The sequence below is a fragment of the Cheilinus undulatus genome, linkage group 11, assembly GCF_018320785.1.
Source record: "Cheilinus undulatus linkage group 11, ASM1832078v1, whole genome shotgun sequence".
Classification (NCBI taxonomy): domain Eukaryota; kingdom Metazoa; phylum Chordata; class Actinopteri; order Labriformes; family Labridae; genus Cheilinus; species Cheilinus undulatus.
The window spans coordinates 46,664,578-46,690,730 of record NC_054875.1 but is presented as its reverse complement, the minus strand read 5'-3'; the positions used below and the strand labels follow the sequence as shown (position 1 = coordinate 46,690,730).

The following is a 26,153-nucleotide window of genomic DNA, read 5'->3' as shown; positions in this document are numbered from 1 at the left end:
AATCTGTTTTCACATCGACATCAAAAGAGGGTTATTTGGTATATTTTTGCTGCTCTCTGCGTCATATTTTGTTGTTGTTTTGATTGAGAGCCCCCTAGTGGTAGAATTTGCACATCATGTGGTTGTTAGTCGCAGCCTTTTGTTGGTCCAGTGAAAAACTTGGAATCCAGAGTGACATGGCGTCAGTCGACACTGACAGCTGGTTGGCTGAAGGTTTGAGGATTTCTCACACTGTTTTTAATGCCAAGAGGCTGAGATGAATGCAGAGCTGTTCTCTAAATCATTCCTGTTTCTGCCCCGCTTGTTTTTAATTTCTCTTTACCTGCAGTCGCCCCCGCTCTCATATCGTCTACCAAAGACGACCGTCTGGCTGTGGGTCTCTTTCGGGAAGTTGGTGCATTTGTGTGTTTTTGTTGCAAAGAGGCACAAAAAGGGAACAATTCCTGAAAAACCCCGGTGGCTGCTTTGACCGATGCAGACGGGTCGAGTCAAAGAGAGCAGCAGGAAGTGAGACAATAGGAGGAGAGAGAGAGAGCGAGAGGTGAATCAAGGAGATGAAGGGAGTGGCACCGGAGAGAGAGCGGAGGGAGAGGTGTGGAGGGACGGAGTGGGGGATGGGAGGAAAGAGGGAGGGGCAGCGTGGGGGATGGGGGAGAGACATATTGCTGTGTGCTGCTGGAGTCGGGGGTTACCATGGTGATGGGAGAGGAGGAGAGCGGCTGAGAGGAAGAACACTTAAACACAAATGTAAATTGACATTTTCCCCCAGTGATTGAATCTAAGGATAAGCATCAAATCTCCTTTTTATTTAAACCTTCCTTCCTGTTCTCTCTGTGGGCAAGGGGGGAGGTAAGGAGGGGGGAGGTAAGGGGGCTGAGGGGGGAGAAGATGGAGAAGGAGACAGGAGATAAGGAGAAAGGCTTTCTGAGTGGAGATGGAGAAACCTGATCGTCCACCTGGGAGCGGAGTAACTTGGAGACAGAGTCATGGCTTTTTAGATCGAGGGCAATGATTCAGGATGATACCGACATTAGAGGGCATCCATTTAGATCATTATAAAATAATTAGTCCTAGCATCTTTGTACGGTGGCCCTTAAAGGTCAACACAATGAATAGAAAACATCAACAGTGTAGAAGAATCAGAGGAAATTAATTTAATGCCCATCATCTCACTTGTAGAAAAAAAATGGTGCAAAACAACAAGATGCATTGCATGATTCAGATCATACACTATATTGCCAAAAGTATTCGCTCACCTGCCTTGACTCGCATATGAACTTAAGTGACATCCCATTCTTAATCCATGGGGTTTAATATGATGTCGGTCCACTCTTTGCAGCTATAACAGCTTCAATTCTTCTGGGAAGGCTTTCCACAACATTTAGGAGTGTGTTTATGGGAATTTTTGACCATTCTTCTAGAAGCACATTTGTGAGGTTACACACTGATGTTGGACGAGAAGGCCTGGCTCTCAGTCTCCACTCTAATTCATCCCAAAGGTGTTCTATCAGGTTGAGGTCAGGACTCTGTGCAGGTTAGTCAAGTTCATCCACACCAAACTCTCTCATCCATGTCTTTATGGACCTTGCTTTGTGCACTGGTGCACAGTCATGTTGGAACAGGAAGAGGCCATCTCCAAACTGTTCCCACAAATTTGGGAGCATGGAATTGTCCAAAATCTCTTGGTATGCTGAAGCATTCAGAGTTCCTTTCACTGGAACTAAGGGGCCAAGCCCAACTCCTGAAGAACAAGCCCACACCATAATCCCCCCTCCACCAAACTTTATACTTGGCACAATGCAGTCAGACAAGTACCGTTCTCCTGGCAACCGCCAAACCCAGACTCGTCCATCAGATTGCCGGATGGAGAAGTGCGATTCGTCACTCCAGAGAACGTGTCTCCACTGCTTTAGAGTCCAGTGGTGGCGTGCTTTACATCACTGCATCCGACGCTTTGCATTACACTTGGTGATGTATGGCTTGGATGCAACTGCTCAGCCATGGAAACCCATTCCATGAAGCTCTCAACGCACTGTTCTTGAGCTAATCTGAAGGCCACATGAAGTTTGGAGGTCTGTAGCGATTGACTCTGTAGAAAGTTGGCAACCTCTGCACTCTATGTGCCTCAGCATCCACTGACCCCGCTCTGTCATTTTACATGGCCAACCACTTTGTGGCTGAGTTGCTGTCGTTCCCAATCGCTTCCACTTTGTTATAATACCACTGACAGCTGACTGTGGCATATTTAGGAGCGAGGAGATTTCCCCACTGGACTTGTTGCACAGGTGGCATCCTATCACAGTACCACACTAGAATTCACTGAGCTCCTGAGAGCGACCCATTCTTTCACAAATGTTTGTAGAAACAGTCTGCATGCCTAGGTGCTTGATTTTATGCACCTGTGGCCATGGAAGTGATTGGAACTTGATTTACATTATTTGGAGGGGTGAGTGAATACTTTGGACAATATAGTGTATTTAAACTACAAATTTAGATTTAAAATACTGCGTAAATCCAAATATCAAACAAACCTTATTTAGAGCCAACTTGATATTTAAGATCTAACTGTGGTCATACTTCTAACCAACCTTAAAGAGTCAGGGCTCTTGATAAAGTATTCAGGGCTTAAGCCGACCTCTTGTTTTGTCTACGGCCTCGTCAGGGCAGGGGCGATGTGACACCAAGAAAATATGGCATACAAGATTATCACATGATCATGGAGTCAAAAGAACATACAGACATGTGACTATCTGTTTGATGTAACGTGGACAATGTGGTGACATAAACTCTGGTTTAAGCTATGTGGTTGGTTTTCTGTTTGTAGGTTTTATTCTAAAAGCTGCTCTGTTGTCTACGTTTCATTTTTTTAGCTCTATTGTCTCGTTTGTTTCTTCAGTTTGGTTGGAGCATTTAGGACCTTGATGTCTTTGTTTGGTAAAACCACAGCCTTCCTCTTTTATCTCTTTGTGTCTTAAACATCAAACCATCAGGACCTTCTCTGTTATAGTTTAGCACACTTTTAACGGGGATCCTCTGGAGCTTCAGGGACGCCGCCGGGCCTCGACCTCACGCCTTGAAAAGGAAGAGGGCGGGGTTATTGTGCGAAGAGCGTTTGGTAACTCTTCTACCTGCCAGCGGGGCTCAGGTGTGATGTGTGTGGCTGTCGACTGCCGGGGGACGGATGGCAGCTGTAGAGAGAGAGAGAACGCTCTGAGAGAGAGGGGGCGAGCAGACGAGGCTATGGGTGGGTGGGAGTGAGTGGGTGGCGAGCTCGGGAGAGACGCTGTGTGGGCGGCTGGATGGTCTCTGTTTGGTGAACGACATAATAACTTCATTTATATAGCACCTTTAAGAACAGATGTTTACATTGTATTTTGCTTTTATTGTCCTTTTGATATCTTTTTACATCGTGTTTTAAGCCTGGAACACACGATTTTAGACAAAGATAACCTGAGTGAATAAAAAAATTGGAAAAGAGACGTCAGTCTCAGTGGGTTCTCCTGCTAAATAAAGGATGAATAATTGAAAAAATCCAAACTTTAAGTCAGGTACAGTTGATGTTTTTGTAGAGAAGTTAAATCAGTTTTTACCAGATTCTGTTGTCATATTTGAGGTCTAAGGACCTGTTTCTATAGACGCCGTTTTCTTGTACATCCAGGCAGCATTAATCATTAATACTCTGTGTTGTCCAGCACTTTGTAAATGCCCTCAGCAGGGGCGTAGCACAGGGAGGGGAAAGGGTACTGCTTACCCGGGCCCACAGTAGGGAGGTCAATTTCCCCAAAAATTTCAAATGAAACCCTCTTGAAAAAAAAACCATAACTGCAAAATTGCCATTAAAAATTTCCAATCAAATTCAACAAAATATCCAAACAAATTTTCCAAATTCCCAAAAACAGCCACAAAATTTAAAAGCAAATTTCCCCCAAACTTACAACAAAACTTTCAAAAAAAATCTAACATAACCCAAAATATTTCTTCTAAAATACTTAAAATTTTCTAAAACATATTCAAACTTTTTTGCCCTTTTTCACCATTTTTTGCCACTTTTCACCCATTAAGTACCACTTTTCCCTATTTTTTTTTGCCAATTTTTGCCACTTTCTGCAACTTTTACTAATTTTTTGCCACTTTTGGACCATTTTTGCCCTTTGTCACCATTTGTTCTCCCCATTTCTAGCCATAAGCTACCTTTTGTCATTATATACCAATTTCTTCCTAGTTTTTGCCCAGTTTAGCCAATTTTTTATGACATCTTCTACCATTTTTTTGCCACTTTTTCACCATTTTTTGCCACTTTTTGCCCGTTTAAGCTACTTTTTGCCATTGAATACCATTTTTTCCTTGCTTTGTTGCCCATTTTTGCCCCTTTCACCACATTTCACCCATTTAAGCTACCTTTTGCCACTAAGTACCACTTTTCCCCTTTTTTTGCCTATTTTTGCCACTCTTGCCTGCTTTTTCCCATTTTAGTGACTTTTCACTCATTTTTGTCACTTTTGGACCATTTTTTGCCACTTGTAACTGATTTTTTTTGTTCTCAACCAATTTTGCTACTTTCTGACCCTTTTTTCATGTTTTCCTCCACATTTTTGCCCCTTTTTTTGCTTTTTGACCATTTTTACCGCCTTTAACTTTTTATTGTTGATACCATTTAGATTGTGGTTCTTGTAAAGGTATATTTTAACAGTTTGGCTCTTTAGTTGAGTAGGGTTGAGTAACATTGCATTAGATGTTTCAGTCTGAGATCTGATGGAGTTCAAACGACTCTGGAGGGACTGCAGGATGGCGAGCGTGAGTCTTGCTCACTGCCCTGCTGGTCAGCAGTGCTTTAATGGCGTTGGTTAACTGGTTCAGCTACAGTCACTGATATATGATAATGTCTTTTATTGATTGGCATTACTGTGAGGAAGCAGCCCACCATCAGGGACAGTTAGCACTGACCACATTAATCTCTCATAACACTGCTGATTTCATGTTTTAATCCGGCCTGTTATTGGATTATTTTAATCAATGACTAATCTAATAAGAGGATTACATCATTTCAAACTAAGACACGTCTCTAATTCAGACTTCCACTTTCTATCAGTCAGATTACTGCACACTCTCTCCTCACCGTTTAGTCTCTGTGGCGGCCGTGATGGATGTATGGCCTTGGGTCTCGTTCAGACCGCCCTGAGCGCCTCGGTTCAGTGTGGCCCCCTCACAGCTGGTGCCTTTCGCCCCTCAGCTAAAAGTGAAGGAGCCCAGCCGGGCCGGGACGCCACCCAGAGAGCAAGCTGCTGTTTACCCGGGGAACATAGCGTCACTAATGACTGATTAACGCGCTCCTACACTCCGGCTTTGTTTGTCGTGTGGAGAGAGGCATGTCGGAAACAAACCCCAGATACTGTTCGTGTGCATGGAGGAGGGGTGATCCAGAGGTGGCTAAACAATGTCACGCCAATAAGAGCTGATTTACATGAGAAAGGCGGCGGCCGAGCTGAGGGACCAGAGGGGTGAAGAGTCCCCCCTCCTCTAATCTGAAAGAGAAACAGGAATGAAGAGACTGGATGGAGACATCTCTAAATAAACAGTGTATAAATACATATCTGTGGACTGGAGCCGGAATAATTGGGACAGTCAGTTTGAATTTTTAGGTCAATAACGAAGCAACAAACAAACATTGTGAGATTTCTGTCGTTATTTTTAAAACATGTAAATGAGGGAGTAGTGGGAGGGAGAGTCACAGTCTGATCATGCTAGAGCTTGTAGATATTTCTATTTTTTGTTTACATTACAACCACAATGCCAAAAAAGCTGGGACTCTGTGTAAGTATTCCTCATTGTGAAACTGTGAAGACTGAATCTCCCACCATCCACAGTCCATAATATTACCAAAAGAGTCAGAGAATCTGGAGAGATCTCTGTGAATCACTGCATGGGCTCAGGAACACTCTCAGTCAACACAGACTGCCGTGACATCCACAAATGACAGTTAAAGCTGCATCATGGAGAGAAGAAGCCATATGTTAACAGGATCTAGAAACACCACCGTCTTCTCTTAATGGAAAACTGTTCTGTGGTCACATGAAACCCCAGACACCATGTCCTGTGGACTAAAGAGGAGAGGGAGCATCCAGCTTGTTCTCCTGGCTCAGTTCTAAAGCCTGCATCTCTGATGGTATGGGGTTGCATTAGTGCCTATGGCATGGGCAGCTCTAACATCTGGAAAGGAACTATCAATGCTGGAAAGTAGAGAGAGGTTTAAGAGCAACATATGCTCCCATCCAGACAACGTCTCTGTCAGGGAAGGCCTTGACTATTTCAGCAAGATGATGCTTAACCACATACCACATCCATCACAACAGCATGGCTTCACAGGAGAAGAGTCCAGGTCCTGAACTGGCCTGCCTGCAGTCCAGACCTTTCATTAGGAAAACATTATAAAAGGAAGTTTCCAGCAAAGAAGACCTGGGACTGTTAGGCAGATAGAATCCTACACCAGACAAGAATGGGACAACATTCCTCTCCCAGATGTTTGCAGACTGTTGTGAAAAGAGAGTGGATGCTACACAACATGGCCCTGTCCCAACTTTTCTGAAATGTGTTGCTGCCATCAAATTGAAACTGGGCTAATATTTTTCATGAAATGTAGGATATAAAATGTCTCAGTGTTAATATCTTCAGTTTTTATTAAGACCAGAGAGAAGTAATTCTTACTGTGAATGTCTTCATGATTTAAGCAGAATCAGCCCAACTCTCAGCCTCATTTTAGCTCCTTAATAACAAAGAGTTATCACTGATTATATGAAAGTTTATAAAGGCAGACTGTGGGACTTTGAATGCATGTGTAAGTTCAGGGATAGTTCTGAGGCTGACTAAAGTTTTCCTCCTAGCTGTCATTATGATGATAATAAATCATCATTAACGGTTTAATCATCCGCGTTCAAACTGCAGCTGTGAGTCGTTTTTATTAATCTGATCAGTGACCTCAGCGCAGGAACAGAAAGGAGGATATTTCCAGTAATCGGCCCACTCTGTTTCCTGATTGATGCCGTTATCAGACTCTGGACGTGTCATCCTGTGATGTCACCATCACGCTCTCTGACACCTACAGCGTCCAGTTGGTCTGAAGCTCTCTTTGTGCCCGTCTGACTCCGCTGGGATTCCCCGACGAGGAGAGGAGATGAGTAAGTCGGTAAAAACGAGGAGCTTTACAAAGACAGGCCTCAAACCACCCGCCGCGTCCTTTCTTCTTCTTCTTTGTTTGCTCTCTCTCCGCTCTGCCATCGTTTGGTACTCCTCTGTCGTTCTGTTTGAGTATGCAGCTTCTCTCTCTGTCTCTGCATCACTGAACATGTCTTGCTGAACTGCTCCAGGCAGGGCTTTGACTGGAAGAAACCCCGGCCTTATCAGCCTCCGCCATAAAGAGGAGCAGTAAAATAGGGAAGGGCATCCAACCCCCATTCATTGAGGCACAGTAGATTTACCACATCAGGCTCTAATAGTGGATATAATCATCTCTGGTGATGAAGCTGGGCGAGAGGAAAGGACATGCTGGATGGTCTTTAACTCAGCCGCCATGGCTCAGTCTGAATTATTTCAACAATTCTTTAATGGGTGGTCATGATATTGCAACACTGCAAGAAAGCTAGTGAGAAACACTGTGTAGTTTCTTTCTGTGTGAATACTTAGTCCATTTACCATCAGGATGAATGTCATGTAAAAGTGTTAACCAGTACTCCTAAAAACTAGCCACTTGATTTAAACCACTGTTTAATATTATATTTATGAAGAAGCAGGTCATCTGACCACAGAACAGTTTTCCATTTCGCCTCAGTCTGTGTTAAATGAGCTTTGGTCCAGAGAAGACAGGGTTTTTTCTCAGGATCCTGTTCACATATGGCTTCTTCTCTCCATGTTTCAGCTTTAACTGTGATTTGTGGATGGCACAGAAAACTGTGTTGACTGGAAGTGTTCCTGAGCCCATGCAGTGATTTCCAGTACAGAATCATGCCTGTTTTAGGGCGCTTTCACATTAGGCCTAGTTGTTTTGAACCATGCCATGGCGTGATTCCTCCCTCTTCCCCCCGCTGGCTTGCTTTCACACTAGCAACATTGAACCGTAGAGAGCAACACTTGCGTATTTACTCGGTCTGAAACAGCAGGTGGTGGTATGCACGTAGCTGGTTTACAACCCCGCCAAGGAGGAGAAAGAAGAAGAAGCTACCATGGCAACCACTGGGGTCATGACCTGAGTGAAGATTGTTTTTGTTTTGACCCCGCAAAAGTCCATCCTGCAGCCATGGATGATTTAAAATCACTTTTTGAGATGCCAGCAACTTCACTCTTCATATCTGCACATCTACTACAGCTCAGAGGATTAAATGGGCTCACGCTGCACAGATACAGCAGTTTTTGAGGTGACAGGAGACTATTATTGCCTTTGCACCTCTTCTCACTGAATCCTACTTGTGTTCATCTGTAAGGTGAATCACAACAGATAAATGTGAACAAACTGCCGCGCTGTTGAAAGACTTTAAGTTTTTATGATGATGTCATAAAGCTGATACAACGCTCTGTCCCGTATCCGAGCGCGGTTGCATTCACATCTCATCCGAATCGAGCCAGAGTCCACTTGAATCGCGCCCACTACCAAAACGAATCGGACTTTGGGCTCAAGTGCACTCGGATCCAGGACCGGGCCCCTAGTGCGAAAGCACCCTTAAATGCTGTGGCCCCTGAAAGCCCCAAGATCACAAGCATACAATACTGACCCTCGGCTTTGTCCCTTGTTTACAGAGACTTCTCCAGGTTCTCTGAATCTTTTCACAATATTATGGACTGTTGATGAAGGGAGATTCAAAGTCTTCTCCATATCACGCTGAAGTACTTTTTTTTATGAAAGTGTTCCACAATTTCCAGATGCAGTTTTTTGCAAATTGGTGAACATCTGCCCATTTTTACTTCTGAGTGACTCTGCTCTTTCTAAAATGCTCCTTTTATACCCAGTCATGTTACTGACCTGTTACCAATTAATGCAGCTAGTTGCAAAATGCTTTTCCAGCTGTTTTCATTGGTACCACTTATCTTCCCAGCCTTTTGTTGCCTTGTCCCAACTATTTTGAGATGTGTTGCTGCCATCAATATGAGGCCTTATTTTTAATGAAATAATAAAATGACATTCTGTTGTAAATAAAATATGGGTTTCTGAGATTTCTGGTTTTATTGACATTTCCGTGTCCCAACTTTTCTGGAATTGGGGTTGTATTTAACAAAGAAACACTGTTTTGTCCTCCACAAACAGGAACTTTAATGTCAAAACAAAAGCAGGATTTTTTCCCCTATATTCTTTGTTTTTAAATCAAATGTTTCTCATTACATTGGCATTAACATAATCCTAATGAGGTCAGGATTCATTAAAATCTCACACTGTCTCCACATTAACGGGCTAAGAACACAAACCCAGGTTTAAGTGAGCACTGGTGTATTAAAATGACTCTTTATTAAATATTCATGAGGCCTGATGTGAAGGACATCAGCATAGACCCACATCAGATAGATCCGATCACCTAGATGGCGCTCTGAGGAGCGTGGTCAGCATAAATGTGCAGATCTGTGAGTGTAGACCTTTAAGTGTGGCATTAATAATGGATTCAGGTGAATTTGGGTCACTCTGCTGACTGAGAGAAAAGATCTGACTGCTCGTCTTCATCTCTGCCTGTTTGAGTGTCTTTTTTTTTGTCGTTGTTTTTACTTATTTTATTGTTTTTTTGCACCATGGGGGTTGGTAATCCTCCCCCCTCCCTCTCCTCCTCTCTCTAATCTCTCCATCCTATCTTCCGTTTTCCTTCCTCCTGTTTGGACTTTATCAATGAATTAATTTACCGCTCTGCTGCTCCGTGCCCATCCACCTGCACCCCCCCCACACACCTCCCCCCCTTTCTCTTCGCTCTCTGATCCCCGTCCCCCCAATCCCACCTCAGTCCTCCCAGTAGACCGGCCCACCTGCCTCCACTCTACCTCCCCCCCAAAGCCCCTCAGGTTCAGAGGGGTGGCTCAGGACACCAGGGGGGAAGTGGGGGAGGACAGAGGGAGTAAATTGGTTCAGTATGTTAAATGTTCAGTGGTACAGAACGAGGAGAAGGCCGATGGTGTCTGAACTGTCCTTAAAGAGCCTGTGAGATTTACAACATGGTCACAACGGAAGATTTTAGATCTGAAACCATGCTGGACCGCAGACATCAGGACAGTTTGAGCTGAGTTTAACATTATAGTAAGTGATATGCTAGTTCACTCTTTAAATGAGGCAGTCCAAAGTTGAGGTCACACAGCTTTAGGTGGTATGTGCAATACTGTGTAGAACTTCTAGGCATGTTTGGGCCAAAAACTGAGGCTGAGTTATGGCGTAGATGTGGCGAGTACGCTGCCTGAGAGCACCATCAGGAAGGAGGACACAACCCCAGACTTCTGGATGTCCTTGTATATTACCAGGGGCATAGAAAAATAACAAAGTCCACACCTATGGGGTGAAAGAAGGGATGGATGTGTTGCAGGTACCATCCAGATGGGTAGTAAGGTTGCCATGAGCCCCTGGTCATGTTGTGGATGTCTCAAAGGCTTGAAAATCCCAGGTGATCTCCAGGCGTATCACCAGGGGTGAAAATGCCAGGACAAAAGAGATGCGGTCGAGCTTGACCTTGAAAATATTAGATAAGCCTGTGTATTTCCCTTTAAGACAACTGGACACTACTGAATGCTACCTATTGAGATAGCATGGGGCGGCACGTACAAACACTGCGGCAAAACAAAGCCCTACACTTACACCAGAACTGACAGCGTGCCCACGCAGTTTACATCTTTCCCGACGGAGACTCGGAGACTGACAGGAGAAGGATGCGGAGCAGCACTAGAGGAAGAGATGGCATTGTGCGAGAAGGCGGAAGCAGGGCAACCAAGCCAGGCTGCAGGCTAAGCTAAGGGCAGCCCCACACAGACGTGTCATACCAAGCTTCTTTCTCAGGTGCTTGCTCCCTCGCCAGCAGGATGGACAACTTAAGGTTGCCGATTTCTAACCACTGCTTGAACGACTGCATTTGCTGCTACAGAGGAGACAGCCAAACGTAATTTGTTGTGTTTTTACAATGCAATGACTATAAACGACTATCTATCTATCTATCTTAAATGGTGCTTCATTTGTAAGGAACATGCATTTGTGGAATGAGCAGCAGAGCTGAGGATGTGGGTTGCGCTCATGAAAAGTTATCCAAATCTTCTATGCTGATACCAAACAGCTTATTCAGCTGTTGCCACTCACTCTTAGTTTGAGCTGCTGGTACTCCCAGGTGCTGACAATTCAAGCTCTGCAAACCAAGCTGTGGCCTTATTTGGAGCAAGCCCTACTGCCGTCTCCACGCTGAAGGCCAAGTCCCACATAAGAGGGGTGTCAGAGAAAAGGATGTTCCATAGTGTCTATTTCCTCATTTGGCTAAACGTTTGTTTAAATTGCTTTGAACCGACCAGTCTAAAGAGGAGAAAATCCTAACAGGGTCCTTGTGTTTGCAGGTGTGATGTGAGCCTGATATACTCTCTACAGTGTGGCTAACATTAGCAGCTAGCTTGCCAGCCTTTGTTCTTGTTTGCAGATAATTTCACTTCAGTTGAGTAGTTATACGAGAGTGATTTAAACCCTCAACAGCCTACAACCACTTTATTTCTATTTACTACTTAAAACACTGCCATACCGCGCTGTTCCTGCTACACGCTAACTGCTAAGCTACCGCTGAGCTTCTTATATTTACATCTGGTGAAGTGTCGTGGGAAAGCTCAGACAGGAATGCAGCAGCTATTAACCAAAGCTACAGCGGCCTTTGGTGGCTGGAGGCTCATTCTAGTTTAAAAGAGCACCCCAGTCTGAGACAGGCCGCGAAGTAGGCGTCCCAAGAAGACAACACATCAAGAAGACCATTTCCTCACCCTGTCGGCACCAGGAACTGTAGGCTGTCTTCTACTGATTTGCATTCAAGGTTTGCAGGACGATATGGCGATAGTAGACAATCCAGAACAGACTGACACAGCCAGGAGGCCTGCCGTGACTGCCCTTCACCGTCAGGCCCTTTTATGCTGGTGTTGTGCTCTGGAACCTGAACATGTGGAGGAACGTTACGTTCAGCGATGAGTCCAGATTATTTGGAAATTAACCCTCTTGCCCTCTTTGGGTGGCTCCCTGTCTCCTTGCTCAGGTCCTTGGGAGACCTCGGGAGCCTGAGGGTCCTGCACAGTATCTTGGCCGTTTCTTCAATAATGACTTCCAGTAGCCCATTTTTCATCAGGTTGTCCCGGTCCCCAACACCCTACATACCTTGTTAGCCTGGAGTCAAACCCCAGATCCTCTGTACCAAAGTCAGTGGTGTAAACCACTTTGTCCCACCTTGGGACATCCAGAGCACAAAGGCCTCATGGTAACCCTCCTATCCACCTGGACGTCACCCTAGGCCGTGTTTACTTGCAACATCCACGCCTTAGTTTGTCCTAAAGTTGGGGATTTTGTTTTTTTTTTTACAGATTATTTTCCCTGCCCCTGGTAATATGCAAGGACATCCAGAGCACGACCGGGGTTGTGTCAGTCCCTCTTCCCACCTGATGGTGCCGTCAGGCTGCTTACTCGGCACTTCTACGCCCTAATTCAGCCTCAGTTTTTGTCCCAAACATGCCCAAAAGTTCTGCACAGTACTGTATGCATATACTGGTGTTTTTAAACTATTTTCATAGAGTTTAATCCAAAGGAAAGTTTAACAGAGATACAGAGAAACACAAGAACACTTTGCATGTCATTGCAACTACTGAAAGACTGTCTCAGGGACACTTTCAGAATAAAAGCCTTGTGAAAATAGAGGCAGTCTAACCACAGAATCAACCTGATTTAGCTTTTACTTTGAAATAAGCCTTACATATCAGCCTTGTATTATCAACAGGCAGGGTGCAGACAGTGATGCCGAGATCTGACTCCAGCAAACTGCAGACTACTTCCTGTCCCTCTCAGATTATGAACGGACGTTCAGCAGTTTCAGACTGAGCTACACTCAAACTCATTTAGCACAATCATGCACAACTCTTGTTATAATCCTCTGATATCTGACCCCAAAATCTGATCACTTCATCCCAGAGTGAGAGCGGACATTAGTGCAATGTCCAAGGAAAATCCGTCTGAGTTCTGAGATTTTTAGAGCTAACATCCTGATGGAGGGAAAATCAGAGATCAGGATTCCTCTGTGTTTGTCAATGGAGGCATCAGAAGCACCAGCAGATAAAGGGTTAAAACCAAAGACAATCAGAAATAAAGAGGAGCTTTGATTAAAGAGATGCTTGGACATAAACTATGATTTATCTGTTGAACCTCAGACAAACAGGACACAGTTACAGAGTCCGGGATTATTAACGAGTCTAACTGGTATGTTAAACTGCCTAAACTTTACTTCATGTGAAGGATGCTGAGGCGTTCAGCTCTGAGAGGATGTGATGACTTCCTGCTCATCACTCGTCCTTTAAAGCCTAAATAGATCCTCCCGTCTTTAACAGCGCTCACTCTGATTTAATTCAAGAGGCTGTACAGTGCCAGGGACGATGGAAGAGAAGCTTTAAATGTCACCATGAAGAGACGGTGGAAGTGGAGAATGAGACGTGAACGCCACTGTGGAGCGTTCTGTGTCAGCGGAGGTTGAGTGTCTTTAAGACGCTGTTGAATTAAAACATTCTCCAGCGGGCGCCGTCAGCCTGCAGATTAAGACTTAACGCCTTAATGAGCATCGCCATCCCCCCCGGCACAGCGGGCGGTCCATGAATATTTAAATCAGAGGAAGTCTACGTGAATGACCCAATCAGAGCTCAGTGTTTTAACTCAGAATGTCTGCAACTGGAGCATGCTGGGACATTTTTCATCACCCATCATTTCCTGTTCCTGCTGCTCGTTATCTCTCCTCGTTAAAGCCACACCTACATGCCGTCTGTCCCGACGCTCTGTTTGGATCATTTATTTTGTGAATAAGCTCGGCAGGTAGCAGAGCAGAGGATCATGGGAGGGGGGAGGGGTCTGTGTGTAAGAAAGAGAGAGTCAAAACAGTCATGAGGGGATCTGACAATAATAGACCAATCAGGAGTTGACATTAAAATGACATCACAGCAGTAAACAGTACTTAAATTGATGTCTTACAGCTGGTTGGGTGTTATGGTTTAAAGAGCAACCATGTTAACTGGTGACTGTATTAGGCGTCTTGGGGGGGTTAGGTGTTATGGCATAATGAGCTACTATGTGAACTGGTTGCTGTGGTTGGAGTGTAACTGCTGGTTAGGTGTTATGGTTTGAAAAGGGACAAAGTTAACCAGAAACTGCTTGATATGTCACAGTTGGTTAGGTGTTATGATTTAAAAAGCGACCATGTTAACTGGAGACTGTATTTCATGTCATATTGCTGGTTAGGTAGTACAGTTTAAAGAATGACCATGTTAACTGGTGACTGTGGTTGATGTGCAACTGCTAGTAGGTGTTATGGTTTGAAAAGGGACAGAGTTAAGCAGAGACTGCTTATATGTCACTGTTGGTTGAGTGTTATGGTTTAAAGAGCCACCATGTTAACTGAGGACTGTGTTTCATGTACTTTCTGCTTGTTCAGTGTTATGGTTTTATAAGTGACCATGTCAACTAGTTATTGTAATTGATATTTTGCTGATGGTTAGGTGTTATGGTTTAAAGACCAACCATGTTAACTGGTGACTAACTGCTGGTTAGGCGTTACAGTTACATGAACAACCGTGTGAACTGGAGACTGTATTTGATGCCTTTCTGATGGTTAGGTGTTATGGTTTAAAGAGTGGCCGTGTTAAATGGTGACTATATTTAATGCCTTTTCTGCTGGTTAGGTGTTATGGTTTAAAGAGTGGCCGTGTTAAATGGTGACTATATTTAATACCTTTTCTGCTGGTTAGGTGTTATGGTTTAGAGAGTGGCCGTGTTAACTGGTGACTGTATTCGACGTCTTACTGCTATTGTCACACCAGCTATGCATCAGTTCAAACACAGCCTAGTTTGAATGTAAGTTTTTATTTATAATGGAGTTTAGGCTCTCCTAACATTTAAGGTGTTGCACCAGCTGAGATAGTTTCAACGTGGGCTTCAGTTCTGACTTAAATCTTACAGCTACCTCTTACTGGGTGGAAAGTCTTCCGTTAAATATGGCTGTCATGATGATAGTTCTGAGAGGTGGGATTACTCAGAGGATTATGAGGAGCAGAGAATATTACCAACAATTTGGCATCTGCAGTGCGCCCTCCATGACTCCATGATCATTTATCCCCCTTGATCATAACTAGGGTTTAAAGAATGATTTTCTTCACTAGAAACTGTGTGATGTCTAACTGCTGGTTAGGTGTTGTGGTTTAAAGAGCAACCATGTTAACTGATGACTATATTTGATGTCTAACTGCTGGTTAGGTGTAATTGTTTATAATGTAACCGTGTTAACTGGTGCCTGTATTTGATGTCTAACTGTTGGTTAGGTGTTATGGTTAATATGTAACTGTGTTAGCTGGTGACTGTATTTGATGTCTAACTGTTGGTTAGGTGTTATGGTTTACTACGTAACTGTCTTAGCTGGTGACTATATTTGATGTCTAACTGTTGGTTAGGTGTTATGGTTAATATGTAACTGTGTTAGCTGGTGACTATATTTGATGTCTAACTGTTGGTTAGGTGTTATGGTTAATATGTAACTGTGTTAGCTGGTGACTGTATTTGATGTCTAACTGTTGGTTAGGTGTTATGGTTAATATGTAACTGTGTTAGCTGGTGACTGCATTGATGCCCAGTAGGGCTCTGCCCACTAAACACATCATCTCTGTGTACAAATATGAAGATGGAGGTCAATCATGGTTCCTGTCGATTGGGCCGGGGTTGTGGGTGTTTTAGGGACTGTAGCGTGGCAGATGTGTCTGCATGTGGACAGGTTGTGTAATTATTAAATGAAGGAGGGGGGTCTCCATTAGCCAGCTGTCACTCATCAGTCCCCTCCCCCCTCTCTGGTTGTCTGTAGATGTTTCTTCGACCACGGTGGTGCTCGTGTTTCCTCCTCCTCTGATTCATCCTGACATCCTCTGATCTCATTGTCTCTTCTTGTTTTAACGCTCCAGTTTAACCTGCTGGTGTCAGCCCAGTGAAACCAGTAAGAGAAACATCCATTTTAAGGGTTGACTGATCTTTGGCCTGTCTGATTATTTCTGCTGTTCTGGTTGATTATCCATGAAAATACTTTATAAATTGCTGATATAGTTCATTGATCAAAAAGTGCTCTACTTTCCCATCTTCCTGTCAGGCTCTGATTTTAAACTCTATTCTCTCTATACTCTGATTCATTAGTACTGCCAAAAACCCTCTACACAGCTGCATTCAGAAGCACTGTATGAATGTGTATGAATGTATATGAATGTGTATGAAAGTGTATGAATGTATATGAATGTGTATGAAAGTGTATGAATGTGTATGAATGTATATGAATGTGTATGAAAGTGTATGAATGTATATGAATGTGTATGAAAGTGTATGAATGTGTATGAATGTGTATGAAAGTGTATGAATGTATATGAATGTGTATGAAAGTGTATGAATGTGTATGAATGTGTATGAATGTGTATGAAAGTGTATGAATGTATATGAATGTGTATGAATGTATATGAATGTGTATGAAAGTGTATGAATGTGTATGAAAGTGTATGAATGTGTATGAATGTATATGAATGTGTATGAAAGTGTATGAATGTATATGAATGTGTATGAAAGTGTATGAATGTGTATGAAAGTGTATGAATGTGTATGAAAGTGTATGAAAGTGTATGAAAGTGTATGAATGTGTATGAATGTATATGAATGTGTATGAAAGTGTATGAATGTGTATGAAAGTGTATGAATGTGTATGAATGTATATGAATGTGTATGAAAGTGTATGAATGTATATGAATGTGTATGAAAGTGTATGAATGTGTATGAAAGTGTATGAATGTGTATGAAAGTGTATGAAAGTGTATGAATGTGTATGAAAGTGTATGAATGTATATGAATGTGTATGAAAGTGTATGAATGTATATGAATGTGTATGAAAGTGTATGAATGTGTATGAATGTGTATGAATGTGTATGAAAGTGTATGAATGTGTATGAAAGTGTATGAATGTGTATGAATGTATATGAATGTGTATGAATGTGTATGAAAGTGTATGAATGTGTATGAATGTGTATGAAAGTGTATGAATGTGTATGAATGTGTATGAATGTGTATGAAAGTGTATGAATGTGTATGAATGTGTATGAAAGTGTATGAATGTGTATGAATGTATATGAATGTGTATGAATGTGTATGAAAGTGTATGAATGTGTATGAATTTGTATGAATGTGTATGAAAGTGTATGAATGTGTATGAAAGTGTATGAATGTGTATGAATGTATATGAATGTGTATGAATGTGTATGAAAGTGTATGAATGTGTATGAATGTGTATGAAAGTGTATGAATGTGTATGAATGTGTATGAAAGTGTATGAATGTGTATGAATGTTTTAAGTTAACACAGTGGACACTCAGCAGCCAGCTGTGTATAAATCGATTACTTATTACCCTGCAGCAGTCTTCATCATCAGTGTGTGAACTGTTAGAGACTCTAAACTAGCTTCTAAGAAGCCATTTTTCATTGATAAAGAGGAAAGGGAGTGCTGTTTTTTGTTGGTTTTCCATCTGAGGGATCTCCTGGTATCATCTTGGTTTGTTTTACTGATGGGATCTCCTTGAATCATTCTCATGTCTTTCCATCTGAGGGATCTCCTAGTATCATTTCGGTCCTGTTCGATAAGTATTCCCATACTGCAGCCTTCTTTCTAAGCTCTGAAGTATCACAGGTTTATTTTTAGTGCAGCTGTGAGTTTGTCTAAAAAGTGAACAGCGGATTATGAGAGGATTTCACAAGCTTTAAATCAACCCACGGAGCAGCGAGTAATCCTGCACTTCCAGGAAATAAATGGAAGAAAATGTCCAAACTTGGAGCGCTGAGGTGGAGATTTGAAGGAACAAAAGGCTGATCCGTCTCCTTTAACCCCGCCCCCCTCCCAGCCCTCCACACTCCTGCTGTCACGGGTCAGTGTTCAGTCAGCGGCCGGGACAAAAGAGAAGATGTTAGGATGAATGAGGAGGCAGTCGATACGACCCAAACACTCTCTCTGTCTTTGTAATGTCATTAGTGGAGGAGGTGTTTCCTGCTGTGATCTGATCCTTCATCTTTATCGCCACGACCCAATCACGCCGTCTTTGACACAGGCTCACAAACACTGTCTAAAATAAAAACATGGCACACTGCTCATACATGATACTTGTCATTTTATTCATTCACATAAAGAACCAACGAAAGATAAACTTTGATTTGATTCTAGTAAAAATTTAACAAATCCTGTTTAGTACCACTACAACAAAAATGGAAGTCCTACACAAAATATTCAATGATAGTTTTTGTCTGACATATTGTCTAATTGCACAAAAATGTTGTCAACATTTCCATAAATGGGGGTTGTCGAATGTTTTCTCCTCTTAAACACCAAAAACCTCAATTCTCTGTTATTTAAACGACCACTGGGATTAAAAAAGACAGAAACGTCATGCTCTTCAGTCAGAAATAAACCAAAAAAGCATGAGAGCAATGTCTAAATTGCACATATACCTTGCCAATTTTTGAAAAATTGGACAAAAGTGCTGGCAACAATCAGAAAATATGGTAGAACTGGTGAGGAGCAGGGAATTTCTGAATTAAAACTACTAAAATACTTTGGCAATATTTGAAAATTGAGTGGTTGCAGACATTTATACTTAGTTTAATAAATTGCTCAACATTGGGTGTCTAATTTTTGTTGATGTGGTAGAAAAAAGAACACGGTGCCCACAGAAAGTATTCAACCCCTAGGATGTTTTACCCTGTCATTGGATTTTATAAATCAATTATGGTATATATATATTTTTTTGTTTTTGTTTTTTTTTTACAAAATAAAATTTTAAAAAATCCTCTTTGATGTCAAAGTAAAAACAGATTTCTACAAAGTAATGTCAACTAAACAAAAAAATGTTAAATAAATAACCGCATAAATATTCAACCCCTTTGACTCAATCTTAAGTAGATTCACAGCAATCACAGCGCTGAGTCTGCTCAAGCTCTGACAGGAGATCAGGCATGAACATCCCTTTTCAAGTCCAGCCACAAAGTCTGTGCTTTGACTCCAGAACATTCCCCTCATTGTCTTTAAACCATTTCTCTGGATGCTTCGGCTCATTGTCCTGGAAAATAAATCTTCTCCCAAGCCGAAGTTCTCTTGCAGACTAAATAAGATTGTCCTCCAGGATTCCCCTTTATTTGCCGCATTCATTTTACCTTCTACTTTTACAAGCTTTCCAGGGCCGGCTGCTGAACAGCCTCCCCACAGCATGATGCTGCCCCCACCATGCTCCACAGTGGGGATGGTGTGTTTATGGTGATGTTTGTCTTGTCTGTTGTCCAAGCCTTAACTTAGACTTTTCAGGACCTTTTCTCTTAGATACTTGGAGTGTTCTTTTGTCGTCATGGTGTAATGGTAGCCAGGAATACTGATTATCCAGTGACTGGACCCTCTGGACACAGGTGTCTTTATTCTACAATGAGACACATTCACCACACTCAGGTGATCCCCATTTCACTACCTGACTTCTAGACCAGTTGGCTGGACCTCTGTTGAATTAGGTCAGCCACTCTAAAGGGGTGAATATTTATTCAGTCACATATTTTAAATGACATATTTTTATTTTATTGGCATTATCCTGTAGAAATCTGTTTTAACTTCGACATTACTGAGGGGTTTTTTTATTATATTTTTTTGTCAAAAATGTCAAATTATGTTGACTTTGATTGGTTTATTTTTATTTTGAAGGGGGTTCATAGTTTTTATTGGCACTGTTTAAGATTTTAATCAATAATATAAATGCTTCCTAAAAATAAATACAACTAATGAAATGATAATTCCCCATTTAGCCTAAACATTTCTAACCCATAAATTATTACAGGTAGTAGACTTCACTGTAAACATCATAGTCTCACTGTTGAGAATGTATTTATGTTTATATTAAAAATCAGACTTAATGAGGCCTGTGATTTATTTATGAGTTTATCATTTTTAGGTCAAAGTTAATCTGAATTTCCTCCACTGGAGCTGATTATTATCAGACATGTTCCTGGATGATTTATGTTTGATGAAGTTAATGATGTCTCTCTTCTCTCTCTGTGCCCCCCCTCTCCTCCCCCGTCCTCCCCTCTTATCCCCTCTTTGTTCTCGTCTCTTCTTCTCTACAGCCGGAGCTGTGTTCGTTGTTCATTTGGAGGGCCTCCTTCGGACCCTTGTGTGGACACGCCCCCTCTTTAACCCCGCTGTTGGCTCATCTCTGCGGAGGGTCTGGGACGTCCCGGGTTGCACTGTCCCCAAGTGCCAGCTTGGTTGGGTGCAGAGGGTGGGCGGGTTTGTTGGAGTGTTGATGAGCGTGGTGGTGTCTGGCATCACTTTTCATGGGACTTTGAGAGATGTTTGAGTCACGGCAGCGTCGGTGGACGGGCTGTAGGGGGCGTTGCCCCCATGCCCTCCCCCTGGTCCTCCTACTCCTCTGGTCCACGCCTCCGCCCACTCAGGGAGCCATCCACATCCCCGACGGCTGTGAGTACCCCTCCTCCTCCATTAACACCTCTGACTCAGTTTGTCTACATGCAGATTAAAACATGTAGTATGTAAACACGGCCACCAGGGGGCTCTCATTCAAAATAACAACAGAAGAAGACAAGTAGAGATCCTTCTCCACTACTTTCTTTTGGGTTTTGATTGAAGACTGTCCGATACAAACATCTCTCCTTCAGGTTTTTTTTTTTTTTTTTTTTTTTTTACCTACCTGCAATGTTTTAGTTTCATGGATGAATTTCACATTATGAGAGAGAAAAGCTGCTAAAGGTTACAATTCTGCTTAATGTTGTGAGCTACCCACAACACAGGAAGACCACTGTTAGCAGCTTTAATCTCTCTGATTTAAGTGAGACTGACATGTCAAAGTTCTAGAGGCACTAACATGATGACGACACTTTATATATTTCCAAAGAAACTGAGTGATACAACGCAGAGTATGCCTGAAAACAGAGCACAAGGAACTTACAACTGACACTAACAGGAACCTGTACCTTCAATTAAACATGAGAAAAGAACCTTAAAAAAGAAAGTAACAATACATTTAAAGGGGTAGCTTAAAACAGGAAGTAGACAAATGTACCTTATTACAGAAAGTAAACCTACCTTTGAAAGGTGTCTTAAAGCAGAAATTAAACTGTACTTTTCAAAGCTACCTAAAAACAGGAAGTTAACCTTTCCTTCAAATTTTTCCTTAAAACAGGAAGTAAACTGTACTTTTACAAAATACCTCAAAACAGGAAGTAAAAATACCTTTAAACAGTACCTTAAAACATGAAACTAATAGTACTTTTTAAAGCTACCTTAAAACAGGACGTTAGCCATAACTTAAAATTGAAACTTCCAACAGGAAGTAATTCATATTGTCCCGTAGAACAAAGAGTCAATATGCCTTCTAAAGGTACATTAAAACAGAAAATTAACCATACCTTTACAAAATACCTTAAAGCAGGAAGTTAACATACCTTTAAACAGTACATTAAAACAGGAAGTAAGCATTGCTTCTAAAGGTATCTTAAAACAGGAAATTAACAGTACCTCTACAAAATACCATAAAATAGGAAGCAAACATACATTTAAACAGTACCTTAGAACAGGAAACTAATGGAACTTTTAAAGGCTAAATTGAAACAGGGAGTTAACCATAACTTAAAAATCCATACTTTTAAATTGTCTTATAAAACAAAGAGTCAATATGCCTTCTGATGGTGTTTAAAACAGGAAATTAACAGTACCTCTACAAAATACCTTATAATCGGAAGTAAACACATCTTTAAACAGTACCTTAAAACAGGAAGTTAACTAGAACTTAAAGTTGAAACTTCAAACAGGATGTAAACATTACCTTTAAAAAGTACCTTTAAACAGGAAGTCAAACTGTACCTTAAATTCTACCTTTAAACAGGAAGTAAACAGTACCTCCAAAAGGTACCTTAGAGCAGAAAGGAGTTGTCAAACAGGAAGTAAACAGTACCTTTAAAAGGTACCTTAAAACAGGAAGTAAACCATTTATTTAAACTGCTAACATTTTTGACGCCTTTAAACAGACATTATAGGTACCCTCATTTATAAAGATGAGGAGAACCTTAACAAAATCCTGTCAAGGTCATTAGAACAACCTGGATGTCCCACGGACAGACATCCCCAAAACAGAACGTCCTTTTTCAGTATGAGCTTCATGAAAGAAAACAACAAATTATTGTTTTATTCTTCTTCTTCCTCTGTCCTTTTCTTGTTAAATTTTTTATTTTATTAATAATAATCTTTAAAACAGACTACAATGACCTTTTTTCACAAGGTCTCACCAATGACAGAGTTAACATCTAAACATTTTTACTTAATCACAAACACAAACAAACTGATCCACACAATAAGGTTTGAAAGGACCTTTGACCCTGAAGGTTAAGTCCGATGGTCTGCAAGCTGAGCCGCTGACGGTCCCGGAGGAGACAAGGAGGGGGAGGAGACAAGTGAGGAGGAGTGGTGTCCAGCTTGACCTTCAGGGGAAGATTTTATCCTCTGGGTGTGGTCGAGAGAGGAAGAGAGGGATGGAAACGAGAGGCTGAAAGTAATGACGATGAGGAGCTGCACTGGCGCTAAAAAACTTTATTAATCAGCATGAAGATGAAACGAAATAAAGCTGCATTCAGTTTTATATGGATCACTGCATTTTATAACACATGTGTATGATGGTACTCATCATTATTCGTTTTCACGCTGATAGATGACATTGAGGCTGAGATTTCACTGGAGGACAAACAGTGCTAAAGACATCAGTCACTAATTTGAACCAGACCAGGTGATAAACAGAAACCACATGCCTGGATGAGAGCGGAAAAAAACAAGACACCATCTAAATCCAAAACATGAAAAGCACATTAGAACTCAGATCACTTTAGAGATGAGGAGGATGAAGGTGAAGACGTGAGCAGAGCACTGAGGAGAAAGAAGGAGGGAGGGCAGGGTGGGGAAGGAGACGCAGAGGAGAAGGAAAGATGTAAAATGATCAGGGACGCCGCCGTCTTGTCTGGGCCAGAAAAAAACACAACATTTAATCATCTAATGTTTATTTATAATCAAGAAAATGAAGAAATGTGCCCTTAAATCACGCCTCCAGCTTCTTCTCTCCGTTTTAGCCACGTTTTCTCTCTGCAGTGATTGAATCTTCTGTCCTTGTTTTTAACACTTCTTTCTCTCCTTTCCTTGCTGTCGTGTGGACAAACAGATAAAGTTCATAACAGTAAGTGTTTTTCTTTGTTGTCTGAGTGAAAAAGTGTGATTGACCTTGATCGCTGACGTCAGTGACTCTCCACTCCTATAAACCTGTCACAGTGATGATGGAGGCCAGCAGTGCTCTCTGTCTCAGTCCCTGCAGCCTCAGCAACAACACTTTTCAAAATCTTATATCTAAAATGAAGGATAGGGATGCTTGTCTATAAATATCAGCCGATATCAGCTGTAAATATTAACCTACATCAGCTGTAAATATTAACCTATATCAGCTGTAAATATTGGCCTATATCAGCTGTAAATATTGGCCTATATCAGCTGTAAATATTGGCCTATATCAGCTGTAAATATTAACCTATATCAGCTGTAAATATTGGCCTATATCAGCTGTAAATATTGGCCTATATCAGCTGTAAATATTGGCCTATATCAGCTGTAAATATTGGCCTATATCAGCTGTAAATATTCGCCTATATCAGCTGTAAATATTAACCTATATCAGCTGTAAATATTGGCCTATATCAGCTGTAAGATAAGACTATATCAGCTGTAAATGTCATTTTGTTTTTTGTTGTTTGTCATCTTTCTACAATCTGTAAAATGTGTTTAAGTGTCTGAGGTTATACTGTATTTTTCTATCAGTTTCTGTATAGGTTTTGGATAAAATGTAACTACTGGCAGATCAGATATCAGTAATCTGTGGCAGGTTAGAAATGCTCACCAAAGACTGACTGACTAACTTTAGCTGATCCCTCTTTTACTTGTTGTTGCTTTCTCGTTAAAACTGATTGTGATTTTTTTTGATGGTGTGTTAATCCTGATTCCTTCATTAACTCCTTTATTTAAGGTATTTTTAACTCATGTTTGGATTCCCATTCCTCCATACACTTGGTTGTCTCTTTGAAACTTCTTAGAGCCTTTAGGTTCCCCATGGACCAAAGATGGATGGACCAAAGCTAGCATGAATCTAGATCCAGTATTTTCAAAGCTCTGGTACAGACATTCTGTATCTGATTTGTTCATTCTTGAACCAAAAGTTCAGAGTAAAATCTAAAAGTTCAGGCTCTTTGGAGATTATTTGGTGAAGCTAAGCTAACAAACTTCTGGCTCCTGCTTCATCCTGACTGTTTTTATCATAATTTTTCCAAGAATGTAAAGCACTAGACTCCTGAAACGGTCTTCTTTTTGGAGACCTAATCCTGCAGACTCATGGTGGTTTTTACTGATATTTGAACGTTTGTCGTTGAGTCTGTGGACAGAGCACTAAGAGCAGGATGTGGTCACAGCCCATTACAAGCTTTACTTTCTCTAAAACTTTTGCTGTGATCATTTAGTGGCATCTAGAAATTGTAAAACATTTGGTATGAATTATTGATTTCCTCTAATAACTTCATGATGAGCCCAGAAAATGTAAAAGCTGAAAAAAGGACGAGAACAGCACCATGGAGTAGACGATTTAGGGGCTGTGGGCGCCAACAGACAGCGGTGTTTTCGTTGGTCCTGATGTCTCTTTATTTTGTTCTGCATATTTGTATTTGTTTGGCCACTGAGTTGTAGTTTGAGCGTGTAATTTGTGTATTTGTGTTCAGTGTCGCAGCCTCCCGTAATGATGGGCATGCCATCGTCGTATACAGCGTTTTCTCATGAAGACATCAGTCTGCCATGTGAGGCCACCGGTAACCCCACGCCCACGTACGTACCCGTCCCTCCGTGTGGACTCATATGTTTGATGAAGGAGACGTGCTTGCGTCTGTTTGTTTGTCCACTCCCTGTGTCCAGCCTCTCTGTTGGCATGACGATAAATGTTTCTATAATGAAATCATGGTTATGATTTAATCGTCTCTGTGTATCTGTCCTCTGTGACTCCTCGTCTGCTCATGCTGTCCTCTCTGACCTCCGCCCTGCTTTTCTTTGTCATTTTGTCTCCTTGTCTTTGTTTTTTACTGATAATATCATTCAATCCTGTTTATGTTCAGTTAATTAAAAATCTCATTTTTAGTCACATCTCTTAAGTTCTATTGTTCGAAAAGAGACTGTGAGCTTTCAAAAATGAAAGTACTGTTTGCACAGGACTAGTATCACTTGTGGACTGCTGAAAATTTATGAGTTACCCGCTGAAGTCAGTGTTTGGTGCAGTGCATTTACATGGGATAGGTGAAGTCTGTAATGTACTCAAATTTATAAACATTTATGAAGGAAACATAAGGGTGCTGCAGGGATGAAAATGCACAGTGAATTCTATTTCTAAAATTCATACAAAAAAAAAACAGGGTTATGGACATTGTGTTCTGTTTCCTTCATTTGTCCCACTCATTCTGTTATCCAGAGATTCTAATATACAACAAAAAAGTGTTTTCACTCTCTCTATATATATTCTAGCATTTTTTAGATCCGTTGCAAGCTGTCCATGACTACTAATATAGTGAAATATCGCCCCTAACTTCCATTAGGCATCAAGGCCACGTAAGTCGCCTGTGTGCATCTGCAGCTGAGAGGAAGAGAAAGAAAGCCGTGCATCCCTCCCGTTAATAAATGAGAAAGAGGGAGTTGTCTGATGTTAGGCAGTTTATGTTAAAAAAAATTGTTCTGCAGTGTATACATTTTGGATAATTACACATTCACAACAACTCTCCTCACACACACACACACACACACACACACACATTT

The 26,153-nt window shown here is 41.6% G+C and overlaps 1 protein-coding gene across 1 annotated transcript in view; it reads left to right on the top strand.

Moving 5' to 3' along the window:
- Positions 1–26,153, top strand: part of LOC121517418 (neural cell adhesion molecule L1.1-like) — an 82,005-nt gene that overhangs the window by 21,883 nt on the left and 33,969 nt on the right. The window contains exons 5-7 of the mRNA XM_041799159.1: positions 20,384–20,738; positions 23,482–23,496; positions 25,076–25,178. Of these exons, the coding sequence (XP_041655093.1) occupies positions 20,609–20,738; positions 23,482–23,496; positions 25,076–25,178 (248 nt within the window). The 5' untranslated portion in view covers positions 20,384–20,608. The remainder of the gene's footprint in view (positions 1–20,383; positions 20,739–23,481; positions 23,497–25,075; positions 25,179–26,153) is intronic.